Source organism: Dasypus novemcinctus, chromosome 2 (assembly GCF_030445035.2).
Source record: "Dasypus novemcinctus isolate mDasNov1 chromosome 2, mDasNov1.1.hap2, whole genome shotgun sequence".
In the NCBI taxonomy this organism is placed as follows: Eukaryota; Metazoa; Chordata; class Mammalia; order Cingulata; family Dasypodidae; genus Dasypus; species Dasypus novemcinctus.
The window spans coordinates 78,227,321-78,246,201 of NC_080674.1; the positions used below are offsets into that span (position 1 = coordinate 78,227,321).

Consider the following 18,881-nt stretch of genomic DNA (forward strand, 5'->3'; position numbering starts at 1 on the left):
AATGGTGATCATCTCCTTTGATAAGGCTTCCTGAGAATCTTAGTTTAATTGCTGTCTCTTCTCAGAAAACTTTCATAATCTTCCCATGGTCTTTCTTATCATATCAGCCTATTTTAAATTCCTGTATAAACGTCATCACTACCAGAGATTTTTTCCTTGTTTGTTGGTAACACTCCCTTGACATAATATCTAAACTCCATGTAAGTAAGATAAGAGACCATTGCTATCTTGATCCCCAATGCCTAGTTAGAGTCTGACACGTGGTAGCTACTCAGTAAATATTTGCTTAGTGAATGAAGGATGGGTGAATTTAGCATCACCTAGTGTAATGAAATCTTCTGGAACGGACGGTATGCATAGCAAGGTGTGCATGTGGGTCAGAGGGGGCCTGCTTAGAAACCTGAACATTTTTATTATCCATGAGGCATTTAGGAAATGTCACACTAATTAAGAAACAAGACAAATGTGCTTGGCTTTCTATATGTTAATTAAAATTGGTGTGAATTAATACTTTGTACCCTGATGTAGAAGACATATCTCAAAGGAACTGTATAAAAGTGTTTATGAAGTCATACAGTCTACTACTTTAAGAATATCAATGTTTAATCATTTGGCAAACAAAAATTTCTTTTTTGAGGCAATTGATTTATTTTCTGAATGTAGATTTTCACATGGGAAAGTTCTTTAAGGGTGGTATTTCTCCTGCATATGGGAGAAGATTCATTCAGCCTAATGATCAGGGTCTTCAGTCTTCTGTCAATTTCTTCCCCTTCCAACTTTATTATCCCTGCCCTAGGAGAAACTCCCTAGTTATCAGATCTGTTAACTGTCTTCTGCATCTACCAAGGTGAGTTCTGCCTCTCTGTCTTTGCTCATGCTTTTCTCCTTGCTTGACCAGTGCTCCAAGTCACATGCTCCCTTCAACAAGCTTTCCCAACAAGCCTTCCCCAGTTGCCATAGCAGCCAAAGCAAGAATTGACAGTACTACCCATTTTGGCTTTCGCACATTGATACTCACATATTATGCTTTGTCATTTCTTGTATGTAGGTCCCATCTCCCTGGCTACACTATAAGTTCTTTTTGAGTAGGATCATGCCTTGTGTTTCATTTTTATATATTTTTGTGGGGTTTTTTTTGCCTGATACTTTAGTGAAATGCACTTACAAGATTTTTGAAAATAAATGTTCCATCTGTCATAGCATTGCTGTTTGGGTCCAAGAGAATTCTGAAGGCAAGTAGCAAGAATTCTCAAATCCCTTTTGAGGGCCGACCCAGTCCCTCCTTGTGGAGTTCTTGTTAATAGAAAAGGCAGATCACTTTTGTATTACATGGGCACCTGGCCCAGCTCTCAGTGGACTCCATGTTGGATGATGTTGGCCTGAGGAAGTTAGATATTGGCTGAATGTCTTCCTACATCTTCTCTCTTTGCTTTTTCTACAACTGAGACAGAAAAACTGTCCTATGGACCAAATCCTCTTCTTAATTAGCTTCGTTTGTTCCACAGCAAAAGGTCCAAGAAATGATGTACCTATAGTTAAAAAAATATAACTTAATTTTACTCTCTTAAAGAGGTATCTGTAAACCTTCTTGGTGGAAATATTTTACCATGAAAGTGACTCCCTATGTCTGTCTTTGTCTCTCACTTTCCTTTTGTTTCTCTGTGCCTTTGTGTGATTGTGTGGTTCTTAAGTATTTCCTTTGTAAATATGTATATGCATTCATTTCTCCCTCTCCTTCTAGCTCTATTTTCTTGCTCCTTTAATTTTTTCCATCTTTTACCTTCCCTCTGAAGGAAAAAAATATCAGTGGAAGTTAATAAAACATATTTAGCTAAAATATTTTTAAGAAGAGAATTAGGGAACATTATGCTTGCTCATTTATGTTGAATTTGTATGAATTGAAACAGTTGTTCAGAAAAAGAATCTGTCGATCTTTCATTTCTTACCCACATGACTTAAAATTCACTTATGAACCTCAAAATACAAATATTTTCTATAGCTGTAATCAATCTCTATATATTACATATATTTTAATCTAACATGGTTTCATCTGTACACATTTAAATGGTGATATTCTGGCGTGTTAGTATAGTTGATTTAGCTATTTGCTTAGTGTTTGATGTTTGAATTATCTCCAGCTTCATTATTGTAAATAGCATTGCTACCAACATCTTTGTATACGTTAACTATTTTATTCTTTTGACTTTCTCTGACATATATTCCCACAAGGAGGATTATTAGGTCTAAAGCACTCACTGATTTTAAATATTAAAAACAAAGAACATAAAAGTCTACTTATTATAAAACACCACCAAATAATCACACATTCAATTGCAGATTGTAGCAGTTAAGAGAAGAGAAAGGCAAAACAAGAAGAAATGGGAGAAAAGAATTAATGAATTCATGAAGTCATCCATTCACTCAACAAATGTTTGAGCACCCACTAATTGCCAGGTAGTGTTCTAGGAGTTTGGGATACATCCAAGAATAAGAAATGAAAAAAATCCTTGCCATTTAAAAAAAAAGATTTATTTATTTATTTCTCTCCTCCCCCCCACCCCGGTTATCTGTTCTCTGCTTGTTTGGTGCATCTTGTTTCTTTGTCCGCTTCTGTAGTTGTTAGCGGCATGGGAATCTGTGTCTCTTTTTGTTGAGTTATCTTGTTGTGTCAGCTCTCCGTGTGTGGGTGCCATTCCCGGGCAGGCTGCACTTCCTTTCGCGCTGGGCAGCTCTCCTTACGGGGCATACTTCTTGTACGTTGGGCTCCCCTACGCGGGGGACACCCCTGCGTGGCAGGGCACTCCTTGCATGCATCAGCACTGCTCATGGGCCAGCTCCACATGGCTCAAGGAGGCCCCAGGTTTGAACTGCGGGCCTCCCATGTGGTAGACGGACGCCCTAACCACTGGGCCAAGTCTGTTTCCCAATCCTTGCCATTTTAGAGCCTAAATTTTACTGAGGGAAGATAGACAATAAGTATAGTATAAAAATGAACTAATTATATAAGTTGGAAGGTGATAAGTGCTATAGAAAAAGAAAAATAGACTAAACTAAAGGGAATCAGGAGTGTGGAGGGATGGGCTATGGGTAGCAATTTTAAAGAGGGGCCAGGAACAGGCTTCTTTGAGTAGATGACATTTGAACTGAGATTTTACGGAAGTTAGCCTTGCTATCATCTAGGAAACAGCGTAACTGGCTAATAATGTTAAGTATGTTGGGAAAGCAGCAAAGAGCTCAATGTGACTGGAGCAGAGAGAGTGAAGGAAAGAAAGAAGTGTGAGTTCAGAAAAATTGGGTAGGGGCCAGTTCATGTACAGGGTCTTACAGGCTTATGTAAGGACTTTGTTACTCTTATTCCACAAAGGAGGCTTTGAATAGGCTACACTGGACTCACATCTTTGACAGGGCAGATGCTGGATCTATCCTTGACCCCTAAATCCAAGTCTCTGGGATGAGACTTGGCAGCTGTCATATTTCTGACAAACTCCTCAGGTAATTCTGATATGCAACCATATTCGGATCCACTCTTTCAGTTAAAAAATTCCATCATTCTCAATTAAAAATAATTTAATACAGGGGCTCTTAACAAGGGGTCCATGAGCCTGAATTGAAATTCAAAAAAAGCATAGTCTTGTGGGGGCGTGTTGGTACAGGTGTGATATATTTATTAAATAATACACAACATAGTGTGGACTTAGTAAGGGGTCTGTGGTTTTCACCTGCCAAAGAGGTCCATGGAACAAAAAAGATTAAGAACCCCTGACTGAATATAAGGAAGTAAAAATTTCATAGCATCACAGAATGGTGATCATTTTAGAGGCTTTGGAGAATATGTAGGAAATTGATGTCCAGAGGTTAAGTGACTTGCCCGAGGTTATGTGGTTATAAGAGGCAGAACTAGGTATCAGATACACACTTCAAATTTTGAGTTCAATGTACGTTTCACTGCACAGGGCTGCCTAACAAACGGTATCATTTCTCTTACCAGGTGGTTAGATTTCCAATAAGCTTCACCATTAGGAATGTAGTTTGAACCCAGAAGCTCTGTAAGCTTCATTGGTTGATTAAATGTTTGGTGATCTAAAGATCAATCAGAAAGCTGCTATTTTTTTAACCTTTATGGTTGAGAATCACTCAAAACATATTAGTCACATCTGCTTCTTTAGAAGAATTCCAGAAGAGTCATACCATTTTAGAATTGGAAGAGACCTTAATTATTCAGGATCTTGCAGGGCATCGTGGTCATAACTCTGATATAAGTCTTATTTGACATCAGTAAAAAATATATAAGCCCTCCAGTTTGACCTTGGACATATGTGAGGTTTAGTTTTTTAATAAATTTCTGATTCAGTTTTCTTTTTTTTTGTTTCTTGGACATTGGCCATAGCTAATTTTTTTTTTCCACTTATTATCTTTTGAGAACATTGCTTTTCTGGCCTTATTCTATAACTTGGGCCTAAATTTCATCTGCAATGTCTGCATTTGTAGACTTTGCTGTTTTCCTGGCATGTGCTGAGATAGTGACATAGGAAGCAGTCCAGAAATCACATACACGAGCCAGCACTCAGGCCTCAAAACTAGGCTGGAGCATGATTTCAGTTAAACTGTTTCTCCTCCTCTTCCACACTTCATCTATTTCAGTGACCAGATCTGTGCCAGCAATGGGGCAGGTGACACATGTCCACCAAGAACACTTGGTGGAGATTATAGGGATACATTATTTTTCCTTTCACTAGGCCAACACTGGCAGTGGAAGCTGTGTCAGAGGAGGGTATTGAAATTGTTGGCTGCCTCGGGAAGGGTAGGAAAAATTTAAAACTAGTGCATTCTTCCTTCTATGTCCTTCAATACATTGCAGAGAAATCTATTCAGTGAAAGGCACTGGTCACAATTAATGTGCTAAAACAGCTCACTCCTATTTAGTAATGACCTCGAGGTTATCTACTCTTTCAATGCTTAATCATTTTTTTAAATGTAGAGAGTTCAACCTAAATTTGTTTCTAGGTGGTTTTTACCTTCGTGATTCAGCCCCTAATATTCTCCACCAGAAGAGTGCTTCTGTCTTTTTGCCTTCAAAAACCTCAGAGTGTGACGGTTCCTTTTTTTCTTCTCTGGGTGGTTTTCATCAGTACAATTACATCCCTCTGAAAGAGTAGATGGGTGGCATGAGAATTAGCATGGCTCTAAATTTCAAAATGTTAAGGCTGCCATTGGCAGCTCTATGGAGGATGATGACTGAGATGGGTGTGTACAAGAGAACTATAGAAAAACTTTAGGAATGATTACAGCAGAGATTGGTATGGGGACCGGTGTTTTGTAATTTAAACTCTGATGTTGTTTGCTCAGATCCGGAATGGTCCTTTGGAAGTAGAGCAGAAAGCAAACACCAGGCTTAGGCCTTTTTCTAATGAGTGATTGTCACCATATCTGTCTTGACCATTTAATGTGGGTTCCTATAGGCAAGGAAGCTTGGCCAGGTAGCTTGGTAGGGAATCGAGGTGAAGGCTATGGCGCCAGATCCCCCTAAGTATGATGCCAGACTAAACCACAAGCTGCTGCGAGTGCTGCCAGCTGAAAGCCCCCAGCTCAGCTGTCGATCTCACAAGGGAATGGCCTCTGTTGAAAACGGCCACTTTGCCTAAGGTCACTGAGCTGGCCTGCATGTAATAGGTGCTCCAATTTGCAGTATAAAGGTCTGTCCTCCTTCCCCCAACTCAGGACTACTCTAAGGCCTCTCGGTTTCCGAAGTCGCCATGGAGGGCTGCCTGAGGCCTACGTTAAGACTGCATAGTGGCTCAAACTCTCCCTCTCCCCAGAGGCTCCTCCCTTCTTTCCTTTCTTTCTACAGGTGTTGATTCCAAGAGCACTTCCCAACAAACCTCCTGCCTGCTAAACGCCATCTCAGAATCTGATTCTTGGGGAAACCAACCGGTGCTAGAAACTTTGTGAGCAATTTGCCTCTCCATTGGAAAATATAGTATAGGCTTTTTCATGGAGAGAGAGGGAGAGAGAGATAGGAGTGCTGCCTGAATCCAGAAGAAGCAAAGGTAGGAGAATGCGGTTGGACTAGTTATTCCTCTCTCTATATCTGAATTTTGGATTTGGAGTGACACCTTGCTCTCTCTGAAGGTTAGAAGTCTTCATTTGAAGATATGAAGACTTCATCCAATCACTCTAACATAGCATGGGGAAAGAAAGGAGGGGAAGAATCAAAGAAACGACTTCAAATTGGATGCTTATTTCTTTGTGTGAAGAACAATGTGTTCCTGCGCTCGCCCTTAGAAGCGTTTTAGCTGGAGTGCTTTCTGAGACCACCTGGTTACCTCCCCTGTGCCATTGTGGCAGCAGGCAGCAAATACTGAAGGAACCAGTGGGGAACGGGCCGTGGTGCCTCCCAGCTGTAGCCCAGATTTCGCTTGAACAGCAGCTTTGCTTCTAAAGGTCTGGAGCGTGACCTGTGTATGTTTCACTGAGGGGAGCCAGAGCAAGCAGCCCAGAGTGCGAGGAAGGGCAGTTCACCGTGGGAGGCTGGTTGGGGTAGAAGCCTCTGTGAGTTAGCCACACCACGGAAGAGGTGAAAACCGTGAGAGAAAGCCAAGAAACCCACACGGGCTGCTGCTTTCTGGTCTTCCCGTAGGCCTTAGGGGGCTTTGCACCCCTTGGCTTGAACCTGACGCCCCTCCCAATGATGAGTAAGACAGGGAATAGGGCTTCTTTTGAAGCCCGGGTGGCCGTCCAGCTCAGCTCAGTATGTGTGTGTGTGTGTGTGTGGGGGGGGGGTGGAGACGGAGGACTGTACTGCCGAAGCCTGAGGTCTCTCAACTCCCGGAGTCTGTTAGGAGGCGAGCAAATCAGATGGGGGCGGCCTGGGCTGTGGGATCCCATTCTACTTTGGGAGGCGCATCCTGGTGTTTTACTCAGGGATATTTTCAGCTGTGTTCATGAGCTGCTAGAGGCTTATTGCGGTGCTGCCGACCAGCTACACAGCCTTTCAGGGCCTGGTCCAGCCAGCGTGCCAGGAGAGGGAGAGGGGCTGGGGCACTGGAGGGCGACGCGGGTTTGGTTTGCAGAAAGGACGAGGCCTTTGGGCGGGTGGGTGCCAAGGAGCCCCGCGTCCCTGGGCCAAGCTGAGCCGCCAACCATTCTGCCCAGTAGGGGAGAGCTTGGGGAGAGCCGGGCGGGGCCGAGGGGGGCAATGGGGCTGGAACGGCGGATGCAGAGCTGGGGACACCTGAAGAGGAAGGAAGGTGGGAAGGAGGGAAATGGGCGAGGACTGAAAGTGGGGAAAGAAGGTGCCAGCAAGCAGCCAGGCGGGGCGCCGCCGCCCGGGGGCTGCGGGCGCTGGAGCCCTGCGAAGTGGAGCTGGGCGGCGGCACGGGCCGAGCTGAGGGAGGAGGGGAAGGCGGAGCGCGGGGAGCGTGTTTGGGGCGCCGCGGCGGGGAGGGTGGTGGCCGCCCGTGCACGCCGAGCGCGGTGTGTGCGCGCTCCCCCGCTTGGGGAGGAAGATGGCCCAGAAGAGAAAGTTGGGGTGACGCGCGCGGGCTCCGGAGGCTCGGCTGGGGGCTCCGCGGCGAGCCCGACGGAGCGGCTGCAGAAAGGCCGCGGGGGGCGCGCAGTCCAGGCGTTGCGGCCGCGGCCGAGGCGCCCGCCCCCTCACTGCAGGTGGCAGCGGGTGCGCTGGGTCCCGGCGGCCGGGGGCGCGGGCGGGCGCGCTGGGGAGCCCGGCCGAGGGATGGGCTGCGCCCCTAGCATCCATGTCTCGCAGAGCGGCGTGATCTACTGCCGGGACTCGGACGAGTCCAGCTCCCCCCGCCAGACCACCAGCGTGTCGCAGGGCCCCGCAGCCCCCCTGCACGGCCTCTTCGTCCAGACAGACGCCATCCCCTCCAGCCGCGCGCGCGGACCCCGGGTCCGCAGGGCCCGCGGTGAGCTAGGCAGCGGCAGCAGCGGGGGCTCCGCAGCTCCCACCGCGACCACCTGCAGGGGCCGGAGGCGCCACTGCTGCAGCAGCGCCGAGGCCGAGACCCAGACCACCTACACCAGTGTCAAGGTAAATGCCGAGCGCCGGTACAGGCTGGTGGGGGGCTGACCGCCCCGTCTGGGCGGGGCTCACTCGGGTAGGGGGTTCTGGCAGAGTTGAGTGGCCCTGATGCGGTTGGTATGGAAGATTGTCACTAAGGAGGAGTTTACTTTTCATTTGTGGGGGTGGCAAAGCCCCAGGAAATATGAGCAGAAAAAGACCCCTGGAGGAGACCTGGGAGGGATGTAAGCTAGTTCTGGGGTGGAGAAGGGAGCGCAGTAGGAAGCCGTTGGACAGCCACGTTTTGCATTGCGAGGAGGAAGGCTGTGGCTGGGTTTATGCCTGCGGGAAGTGGGCGTCATTGAGAGCCTTCCTGAAGAGTCTGATTGAATGAAATCTGAGCACCAGGGTGATTAGCATGCCTCATAGGTGACTGGTGCAGACCCCGCGCAAAGCGACGAAAGTGCCCTGTATTCCGATTTTTGCCAGGAAGGATGGAGTCTCAGCCACAGGCTCTGAGCGTGGGGATTACTGAATGAAGGAAGATGTTTGTATATGTTTTGAGGAGAGGTGGAGGAAGAGAATGGAGAAAGAGGACCAGAGTGGAACCTCTTGTTTGTCTCGTTAGCTTTTCTCTGGGTTGGCTGGATCCTGGACCTAATTAAGAGAACCAGGCTGTGATGTTTGAAGGCTAAGCTGAGCCACGGTGAGCCTGAGAGATCTCCAGGGCAGTGCAAGTGTCTGAGGATGAAGATTCTGCACGTACGCCTGACCTTTCAAAGGAGTGAAGTTTGGAGCATGTGGGAAAGATTTTTTAATGGTTAAAGCAGTCACGAGATATTTCTTAATGGCAGAAGAAAAATGATTATTTTAAGTGTCCTACTGTACTCAAAGTACTAAATATTAAATCCAAGAGGGTTTTTTTTTCTTTTTTAATTAGAGAAGTTGTAGGTTTACAGAAAAAAAATCAGAAAATAGAGTTCGCGTCTAACCCCACTCCCCCGCCATAACTAACATTTTGCATTAGTGTGGTACATTTGTTAAAATTGATGAAAGAAGATCATTATAGTTGTACTATTAACTATAGTCCATTTACATTAGGGTTCTATTTGTGTTGTACAGTCCTAAATTCTTTTTAAAAAATTTTTATTCTAGTAACATATATACAACTTATAATTTCCTTCTTTAATCACATTCAAATGTATAATCAATGCTGTTATGTTCACAATGTTGTGCTATCATCACTACCAATCATTATCAAACCTTTTGCATCCAAATGGAAACTCTGTACAGTATAAGCATTAACTCCCCATTCCCTATCCTTACCCCTACCCCCCACCCTAGCCCTGGTAACCTGTAATCTAGCATCTGACTTCATGAATTTGCTTATTCTAATTAATTTATATCAACAAAATCATATAATATTTGTTCTTTTATTTTTGGCTTATTTCATTCAACATGATGTCTTAAGGTTCATCCACATAGTCGCATGTATCAGGACTTCATTCCTTTTTAGGGCTGAATAATATTCCTTTGTATGTCTGTACCATGTGTAAATCTGGACACAGTGCCTTTTTTCCTTACAGTGAAAAGAATGACAATTACACATCCCATTGTGCAGAGGAAAAAATACGTTTCTATGACCCTTAATGTTAGATAGAATCACAGCTTTTACACGATCAGTAAACTACCATGAACCATTCAAGTTATCCTTTGGCAAAGACACAGTTGTATATTCAGTAGTAGAGGAAGTTGTTCACCAATTGGTCTAGTGTGAGTAGGCTCCTGATCTTCATGGGTGGAGTCAGTTCTTAGTGAAGGACAAGGATGAGGGTAAGGAAAAGGATGGCATATGCTGATGTCAGTTCGGAAAACTAAAGGCTTCTTTTGATTAATTTTAAAACAGCATCTGATTTTGCAATGTGAAACAACTGATGTTTATTTGTAGTTGCAGCATTTTTTGGTACTAATCATATTCAACATAATAAATCATACCACTGACTGAGCACCTACTATGTGCCAGGCTCAAGTTTTCTCTTCTAGCTATTAAATCTTAAGGAGTAATGTTAGGATTGCCTAGCCAAAGAAGAGAGGCCTGGATTCTTGATAGTACAACCCATCAATTACACAGTAGTTGCAGAGGCATGTGCCAAACACTGTATTTTTACTTGGTTTATTTTTTTCCACACTAGTTCATATAAAATTAGCATTAGGAGCAATTCCAGGGGATACAGATGTTCTCTTGGTGAAATAATTACGTTTGGATATTACCAATGAAGAATATCCTTTTATCTTCTTATTGAAAAGGAAAGTTGAAGACATGAAGCAGTAGTTCAGAATGGTCAAAGTTCATGAACTCTGTGATTTTTTTTTCTGGTTTGTGAAGAGAAATAATGTATTTTTGCCTTTCAGTGTAGCAAGCACCCTAATTTAGTACCTAGCAACTTTAGCTTCTATGTTGGTTCAAAGAAAGGAGGAATAGTGAAAAAAAAAAACCCTTTCCCCCCCTGTGTTTTAATACTTCCCTCAAGAGGCTACTTAGAGACTAAGAGTTAAAATTGGAGGGAAAATGAGTCCCAATTATTAGCAGCTAGTATGAATTAATATAAATCTCATTGCTACTTGGCCTAAGTGTTAAAAAGGCTTGACCTGCTTAGGAATTTAACTTACTTAGCTTTATCAACAAGATTCTCAAATCAGAGCTTAATTCATTCCAATCCATTATTAGTTATATTGGAAATGAAATTGCTGGTTCAGTGATTCAATGCTAATTTGTATCATGTAGATGTTAGAAACTATAAATGTGAATTTAAAGTTGAGACCAGAGTTAATATTTAGACAAATCATACCTAATTATTGGCATGGAATTGCCATAAATATATTTAATAGTATCCTTTTAGGACTTGTGTTATATTATCTTCTTTAGTCTTAAAGTTCACGTGCTCTGCTCCTTTTTGTGGATGAGGTAATTTAATAAAAGCTCCACTTTCATTTCTTTTTAGAATAATAATTCTTCTGTCTTAAGAATTTGAGAGAGTCATTATCCATGCCTCACTCCCTTTCTACCCCCAAATTTCTAGAATGCTCAGATGCAAAATAAAGTCTTTGCCGTTTTGTCTTGTTTATAGTGGTGGGGGGTTGTTATAGTATTTTTTCCCTTGTACATCAATTATAAACCATATCCTCATTATCTATTTTGTCTCTGGTATTCCCCAGAGTTTAACTGTGTGCTTGATCTCTCTTTTTTTTCTAGCAATAATTCATCTCATTAAGCTTTTAGAATGATGAAGCATTATGATGTCAAACTTGATGTCAACAGGAACCTTCCTGAATACCTAATTTGCAAAAATTAAATATTATAAACGTTAATAATTCATATGCAGTACAATAATATAATTTTGGTTTCCATTTCTGGTATGAAGTTTAGATTTGTCCCCCAATTGACTTAAAAAAGCAGCTTCCTAGCAATTTTTCTCCCTCTCGCTTGCCTTTTTAAAAATAGTACTCCAACAGGAGAATCCTGCAGAATGCTCACTTCTGATATTGTGCCAGTTTTGTAATTCTTGTTCAGAAATCCTCAGAGGAGATTGTTGTACCACTGTCTGAGAAGAATCAGGGATTCTTACAAATGTTCTTTTCTCATAGCAGCTGTTGCTGCTTGGGAGGCATCAGCACCTGGGCAGAGTCTTCATTGACAATACCATGAACTCATGGGTACCCCTGTGTAGGTTAACTAGTTGTGCCTAAGGTCCAAGAGTTGTTAATCCCAAATGATTTTGTGCTCAGAAGTGGCATCAGCAGCACCTCCCCTTTCTCCTCCATTCATTGTGCTCATTTATCTGTTCAACCATTTTTTTTTGCCAGAAGTTGCTAGAGATGCTAGGGATTCAGGGAATATCCTTGACATTTGGTAAGCAAAGTCTAATTAGGAGGGTAAATTTGTTGCAAATGTAGCTATTTGATGTGTCTACACCAATTATAAATGACTTCTATATTATCTGTGCCATGGCTTTCCAGAATCAGTTAGGGTAATCTAGAGTTGAGCGTAGAAAGAGAAAATAGATATTTTTCTGACCTTATGGTAAATGATTAACCACATTTTATTTGGGGCAGTTATTTTGCAACATGCTCCCCATCCCTTTACTTGGTTCTTGAAAACAGTTCTCAAACGTAAGTGTGTATCAGAATGACCTGGAAGGCTTGTTAAAACACAGATTTCTTGGCCCTTTCCTCAGGCTTTTTGATTTAGTAGGTCTTGGGTGGGGCCTGAGAATTGGAATTTCTAACAGGCTTCCAGGAGATGTTGCTCCTTCTAATCCAGGGGACCACACTGTGAGAACCATGCTTTAAATGAATTAAATGGACACTGTTGACCAGATGGATTAGGCTTGGTCATCTCTGACATAGAGTGGATGGCACCACATTGCATGTATTTGGGGTACTAGTCATGTCCCTGATTTCATCTTAGTTCTACATTCTTATGGGAAACCTATCACCTCCACACATGAAGTCAAACTCTGAGCCTCCCAGTTGACTGGAAGAGGCTGCAAAGTCTTTTAGTCTGGAGAGTGTTGGACCCCTGAGGCAGACTCTAGATTATAGAGGCTCAGTTTCCCCTCAGGGTCCTCCTGGGTTTCCAGATATTCATGTCTTGCTTTGCCATCATAATCCCTCCCCTGCCTCTGCCTAATGATGGGAAACTGCAAGGAAGGCAAGGGAGGAGATTAAAACACAGGCACACATTCAGTTCTCAACTTTTAGGAATCTTGCTAGTCCTTTTCTAGGTTATTTTTCATTTAAAATGGAGCATAAAGTTAAGTAGGCTCAGGTGAGTCCTGCACTGTAATTTCATAAAACTCAAATTTACCTCCTGCCATTGCACATTTCATCACAATTTAGTTCTTCCCCTTCTCCCAAACATTAATTATAGCCAATGAGCCAACTCTCTTAACTTTCACTGCTTTTCTCAGGAGTTACACTAATTTCTAAGGAATATCAGTTACTCCTCCCCTTGACCTTGTCAAATAACTCCTCCAACCAGAAAGTAATGTAGGAACCTGTTAGCTTTTCAGACATGTTCTTTACTGAAATCCCACCCCGGTGGCCTCCGGGCCAGGTGTGGGCTGCAGCAGGACAGGGCCAGGCTGGCCAGGAAAAGGCCAGGAACTAGCATAGGAAGGAGGGAGAGAGCCCATGGAACCAGCCTGAAAGACAGCATCCAGAGTTTGGAAAACTGGGGAGATTGTGGAATAACAGAAAAGTACTTTGGGGCCCTTGTAGGCAAGTAAAAATTAGACTTCAGGGGTTCATCCAAGGCAACTGCTGTTGAACTGAGATGAGACTTTGATTCAGGAACAGAAGCTCTTTACTTTCTGTTCTGTTGGAGGGTTTTCTTCTAAGGATGAAGAACTTGGGGCCCATAGGAGGTACCCGAGAGCAGATCAGAGGTCTGGAAGGAAGCCCTGCACCCAGAGGAGGCAAACCACCCAACCAGGCCTTCCCCACACCCTGATCGGCGTCCAGCAGGAAGCGGATTGCACACTCAAAAGGGTCTAACTGAAAATAAGCTAATGAAGGGACTGTTTTCAGATGTATTGGCAGGGTGAAGAGATGGTGAAGCAAACCAGAGGAAAAGGAGCAGTTACTGCTCTACAAGAGGAGGGAGTGGTTTCAGGAACCTGACAAACCCTTAGGACAGGGCAGCCCCCGAAGCTGCGGCATTAGGGAACCAAGGGCTTAAAGACGTCCCTGCCATTCCCCTCCCTTTCTCTGATCATTTCCCTGTGCCTCCCCTTGGCCAAACATATCTGCAAACCAGAGGGAAGGAAGCCCATTGGTTGGAGTTTCCTAGGACTCCGGACAGGGTGAAGAGTGGTTCTGGAGGGACAAATGGAGACTATCCTGTATGTACCCCAAAAGAGCTCTCTGTAGCAATGTTAAGAGATATTCAGCCTCATTGGTGGTGCTCCCTCATAGATGAACTCAAATTGCAGTGGCAGGTTTTGATGGTTGTATACGATTTTTCAATGGCCTCTTAATTTATTGTTTACAATTTCCTGTTTAATGACTAATGATATTAAAATATGTCCAGTTATCTTGTTTGTAAACATCTCCTCCCCTTTGGTTCTGCGCACATGTGTTTCTCTCATGGCCTCTTGCCTGACTTGCCCCCCTTTTCCTCCTTAACCATGATCTCCAAGCCCACAGGTGGACGATGGGGAGGAGGCGCTCCTCATAAGAGATCAGGACCTCAGCCTAGTCAGTGTATGACATTTTTACTCCGTTTGGATTTTCCTGCTCTCTACCATTTACTCCTGACTTACTCAAAAAGTTAAAAAAGGAAGAAAAAAACAGAGTTTTACTATATGTTTGTAAGGTGATGTGTAAAAAAGCATATGTATATGTAAAACATTCTAAAATAACAAAATGTGTTCTGGAGTTCATTTTAAAAGGTAGCTGTTAGCTTTATCTTACAAAGGAAATCTTGGTAGATATTACTTTTTAACAGAAAACACTGCTCTTTAATAAATTGGAGTACTTAGTTTAGATTTGATTGTTGATGGCCTCTTCCCTACTTTACCTTTTTTCCTATTGGCAGATGAAGGCCAATAAGATTCTGATGCCTTATTATTTAGCATCAACTTTCACCTCTCCCTTTGTGCCTCCTTAGAACAATCCCTCCCCCCCTCAAAAAACAAAATTAGTTCCTGTAACTGAATTATGCTACCATGGTAAAAATTTGTTTTAAGAAGCTTGGGTTTGCTATAATAAAAACCAGGAGAATTTTTTAGTTTTGGATAATCTGTCAATGAAAGGAAGACTATTTTGTGGTTGTCTCTTATTTCCAAGGTGATGCAAGTTTTCACGCATGGTTTATGCATTCTGCATCTAGGTAAAGGGGGTTAGATGTTAAGATAGTAGCTGTTATTTAAATTCTTCCTGTTTGCTGCCCTCTTTACGTATATTGTTTCACCTAGTCTACATAAAAAACTTCTAGGAGCTACATATTATCATTCCCATTTTACAAATGAGGAAACTGAGGCTGTAAGAGGCTGAGTACATTGCCCAGAGCGAGGGCTGAGATTTGGATGCAAGACTGAGTCCAATGCTCAGGTTCTTACCCATGAGCCTTGTTGCCTCTCACCATGTGAGCCAGCCCTTCCCAGTGCTGCTGACCAGGACCTGAGGACTCACAGACCCCAACACCCACGCCTGGCTGGTCCTGGAATTGCAGATTTATTTATAGCAGAGAGGCGATAAATCGTTAAGGGGGTGGGGAATGCCAGGGTGTGGCAGGGGTCCTGGTAGGAGGTTACCCACTGTCACCCCTTCTATTTAGCTTGACCTGGAGTGTTATTTTGAGATGAGTGGAAATATGAAATGCATACAAAACTGGAGAAGCTTTAGCTCAACATTTTGTCATTATATTCACTGAACACAGTGCTTAGCACTTTGTAAATTCTGTATGAATATCAGCTGCTGATATTCTTGTGGTTGCTGTTATCACAATTTCAGTCATTAAAATGAGATTTTGGCTATTTGGATTTTTATGTTTTTGAAACATATGTATTTTTAAAATTGGGAATGTATCCCATACTTTCAAGTAGATTGATTTGGCCAGTGTAGGCAATCAGCTGCATATATAGAGAGATGTGTTGTCCTATCCTGAAGCCTTGGAAACAGCTGCCAAAGACACAGGCTTGGTCAGCATCAGTTTGATTTCCAAAGGAGATGATCCCATAGAGTCTTGCCAGTAGAAGGTTAAGGCTTGGACTTGGGTTCCCTGATGTTGGGACCTCACAGGCAGAATTTTAAAGGTCAGGGCCTTGGTGTTATCTTGAGGTGTTTCCGTATGGACTTCTTTAGTATAAACATGTAACCTGAAGCTTCCATTTATAATTCGGCTTAAAATCCTTCTGCATGAACTCTGTTAGAGTTTTTACTGTTGCATTTTGGGTATTGTCAGAGATAGTATATTGTTGGGAAAATGATGCATTGTAGATCTAAGACAATGGTTTTTCTCAGATGGGAAGGTGAAATGATTAGTGTGAGTCGCAAAACTGAGAGGACTCTGAATTGTGGAAAATTTTTTAAGGAATCATGAGAGACTTTTTTAGCAACCTGGAACTGTAAATAACAAAGGGTAACTTATGTTTTTAAGTGCCATTTTCTGATGCCAGGACAATAAGTAACACAAAAGCTCTGAAACTGGAAGGTAATGATAGGAATTCAGGGTAGGTAGGGCTTTGTCCACTCCAGGATTTCCTGCTGAGGAAGCTTCAAGCAAGAGCAAGGTTCACATGGAAAGAAAAGTATCAATTTTTGAGGATCACTAATGACTCAAAGGAGGAGGCCTCACCCACTAGTTGTCTGTGGGCCTTAGGGGACTTATCTTCATTTTACAGCCTAAAAAAACTGACCTGCAGTCCGGGCTAAGAAAGAGAGTGACCCTGAGCTCAAAAGCCACTATATGAGTTGATGCTTAAGAAGCCTCAGTAGTGTTTTGAGATGAGCCTTCTCAGGAATTACAAATCCCACAGCGACAAGCCTGGCTGCAAAATCAGCTGCTGCTGCTACAACAAGAGCCTCCCTTTCACCTGTGGTACTTGGTTCTCAAATGCTAGTCCAGGCAGGGGTCCCAGTCAGGCCGACGTTGGGTGCCACCCCATTAGGGATGTCCTGGAGGATTTGTGCCCTCACCTATATCTCACCTTTCTTCCCTCTGGAGTTCCCTCAAAAGAGATTGACACCCAAGGAATGGTGGCTACATAGAGAATGAACAAGCAAAGGATCACCTTTGTCAGTGTCGGGGCAAGCACCTGATTGATACCTGCCTCTCTTCTCAGCACCCATTGTGTGCACACACACGTGTGCGCACACACACACCAGTTGTGCTGCTGGGACAGCAGGTTTAGGCCAACAAGTCTGCCTGAGGCCTCCTCCCAAATCTATAAGGCTGGGGCTGCAAAGCCAATTCCAGGACCTTTCACCCAGTGAATCCCCCAGGCCCTCGTGTCCCTGAAGTTGACTGTTCTGCCCATCTGCTTAGTCACATGTGGAACTCAGAATGAGCTTTCTGACACCCAGATTCCTTCTCACCTGTGATCCGCCCCCTATAACCACAAGGTCCCAGGCCTGGCCAACTTTGACCACAGAACCTTCACCCTTTGGGAAAAGCTGGTGAGGGGGAAGGGAGTATAGGAAGGAAAAGTGGTCCATTTATTCTGACCTCCCTCAGGGCAGTGGCAGGAGGGAGAGTTGCAGGCACATTCTCCCCTCCCCTTCAGTTGTTCAGATTTTCAAGAAGGAAGTGGGATAAAAGGCTAGAACATTTCCTTGTATCAAAGATGAGAAGTTTGAATCCTGAAAATCAATCATGAAATGCTTTGGATTAATATAAAGGACAGGGCAGCAGACTTGGCCCAGTGGTTAGGGTGTCTGTCTACCACATGGGAGGTCTGCGGTTCAAACCCCAGGCCTCCTTGACCCGTGTGGAGCTGACCTGTGTGCAGCTGGCCCGTGTGCAGCGCTGATGTGCACAAGGAGTGCCGTGCCACGCAGGGGTGTCCCCACATGGAAGGAGTGCGCCCCTTAAGGAGAGCCGCCCAGTGCGAAAGAAAGTGCAGCCTGCCCAGGAATGGAGTCGCACACACGGAGAGCTGACACAACAAGATGATGCAACAAAAAGAGACACAGATTCCCGTGCCACTGACAACAATAGAAGCAGACAAAGAGCACGCAGCAAATAGACAGAGAACAGACAACCGGGGTGGCAAGGATAGAAATAAATAAATCTTTAAAAAAAATATATATATATAAAGGACATTGTTATGTGCAGATTTTATAGCAAACACACTTTCTAAGGTACCTAGTTGGTACTGGGAAAGGATTTGCCTCAACAATGTTATATGTGGCATTTAGGTTTCTAGGTTACCTCAATGAGGTATTTAACTCGTTATGTAGTTGGAATTTATTTAGTGTTGAAAGAACACTGCTGAGAGAAACATAAAATTGAATTAGAAGTAGTGTTTCTTTTGTATGCGTGTCCTTTGGGAGAAGTGGGTTTAATTAGAGGGTGATGAAGTAGATGAGGGAGAACATACAAAGTTCCTGTGGGAGAAGTTATCTTAGTGATCCTTGGTTTTCTGGTTTTCTGGGAATGTTCTGGGAAAGGGTTCAGGTGATGTTCTTCACCCCACCTTGCTAGGGAGGAAGCTAAGATGCAGAAGCTGAAGTGGCTTGATGACGATCACACACCTGGTGACTCAGAGCTAGTTCGTCAGCTAGACACTGTCCTTTTTTTGCGAGATTTTACCTCCAAAGGTACTGAAGGGGGGTGTCTGCTTTCTTCGAGGCACTTATTTTCTGTTTCATCTACAGATATTTCAGTATCTTTTAAATATAAGAACTTTTTTCAAAAAAATCACAGAACCTTATCACACCTAGAAGCTTAATGATGACAATATCAATCTCAATTTTCCAATTGCCTTGTAAGTGATTTTTTATAGTTTGTATCCAAATAAGACCCACTCATTGTGATTGGCAGGTATATCTCTTAAGTCTCTTTTAATCTATAGGTTCCCTTTCCCTCTCTCTCTCTGTTCTCTTTGCAATATAATTACTGAGTTTCAAAACTGGGTTGTTTATCCTGTGGGTTCTGTTTCCCTGGAGAATCCTGACTAATACACTGATGTAATTGAAAGGTACTCACTGAGGTGGGCTTGAGTTCCAGCTCTGCCATACACAAGTTTTGTGACCGTGGAGAAGAAGCTGTATTACTCTTCTGAAGATGAGGATAAAAATACACCATCGAATGGATTGGCCAACTATTAAAAAGTCAGAAAACTGCAAGTGTTGGGGA

The 18,881-nt window shown here is 43.4% G+C and overlaps 1 protein-coding gene across 5 annotated transcripts in view; it reads left to right on the forward strand.

The window, feature by feature from the left end:
• Window positions 1-18,881, forward strand: part of PDE8B (phosphodiesterase 8B) — a 347,153-nt gene that overhangs the window by 29,141 nt on the left and 299,131 nt on the right. For 2 of the 5 annotated variants that reach the window (XM_058275143.2, XM_058275150.2), the window contains exon 1: window positions 7,507-8,050. The exons of 2 other annotated variants lie outside the window; for them this stretch is intronic. In XM_058275143.2, coding sequence (XP_058131126.1) covers window positions 7,733-8,050 — 318 coding nt within the window. In that variant the 5' untranslated portion in view covers window positions 7,507-7,732. Of the gene's footprint in view, window positions 1-7,141; window positions 7,248-7,506; window positions 8,051-18,881 lie in introns of those variants that run through there. One more of the 5 variants, XM_071208674.1, reaches the window with a different exon arrangement.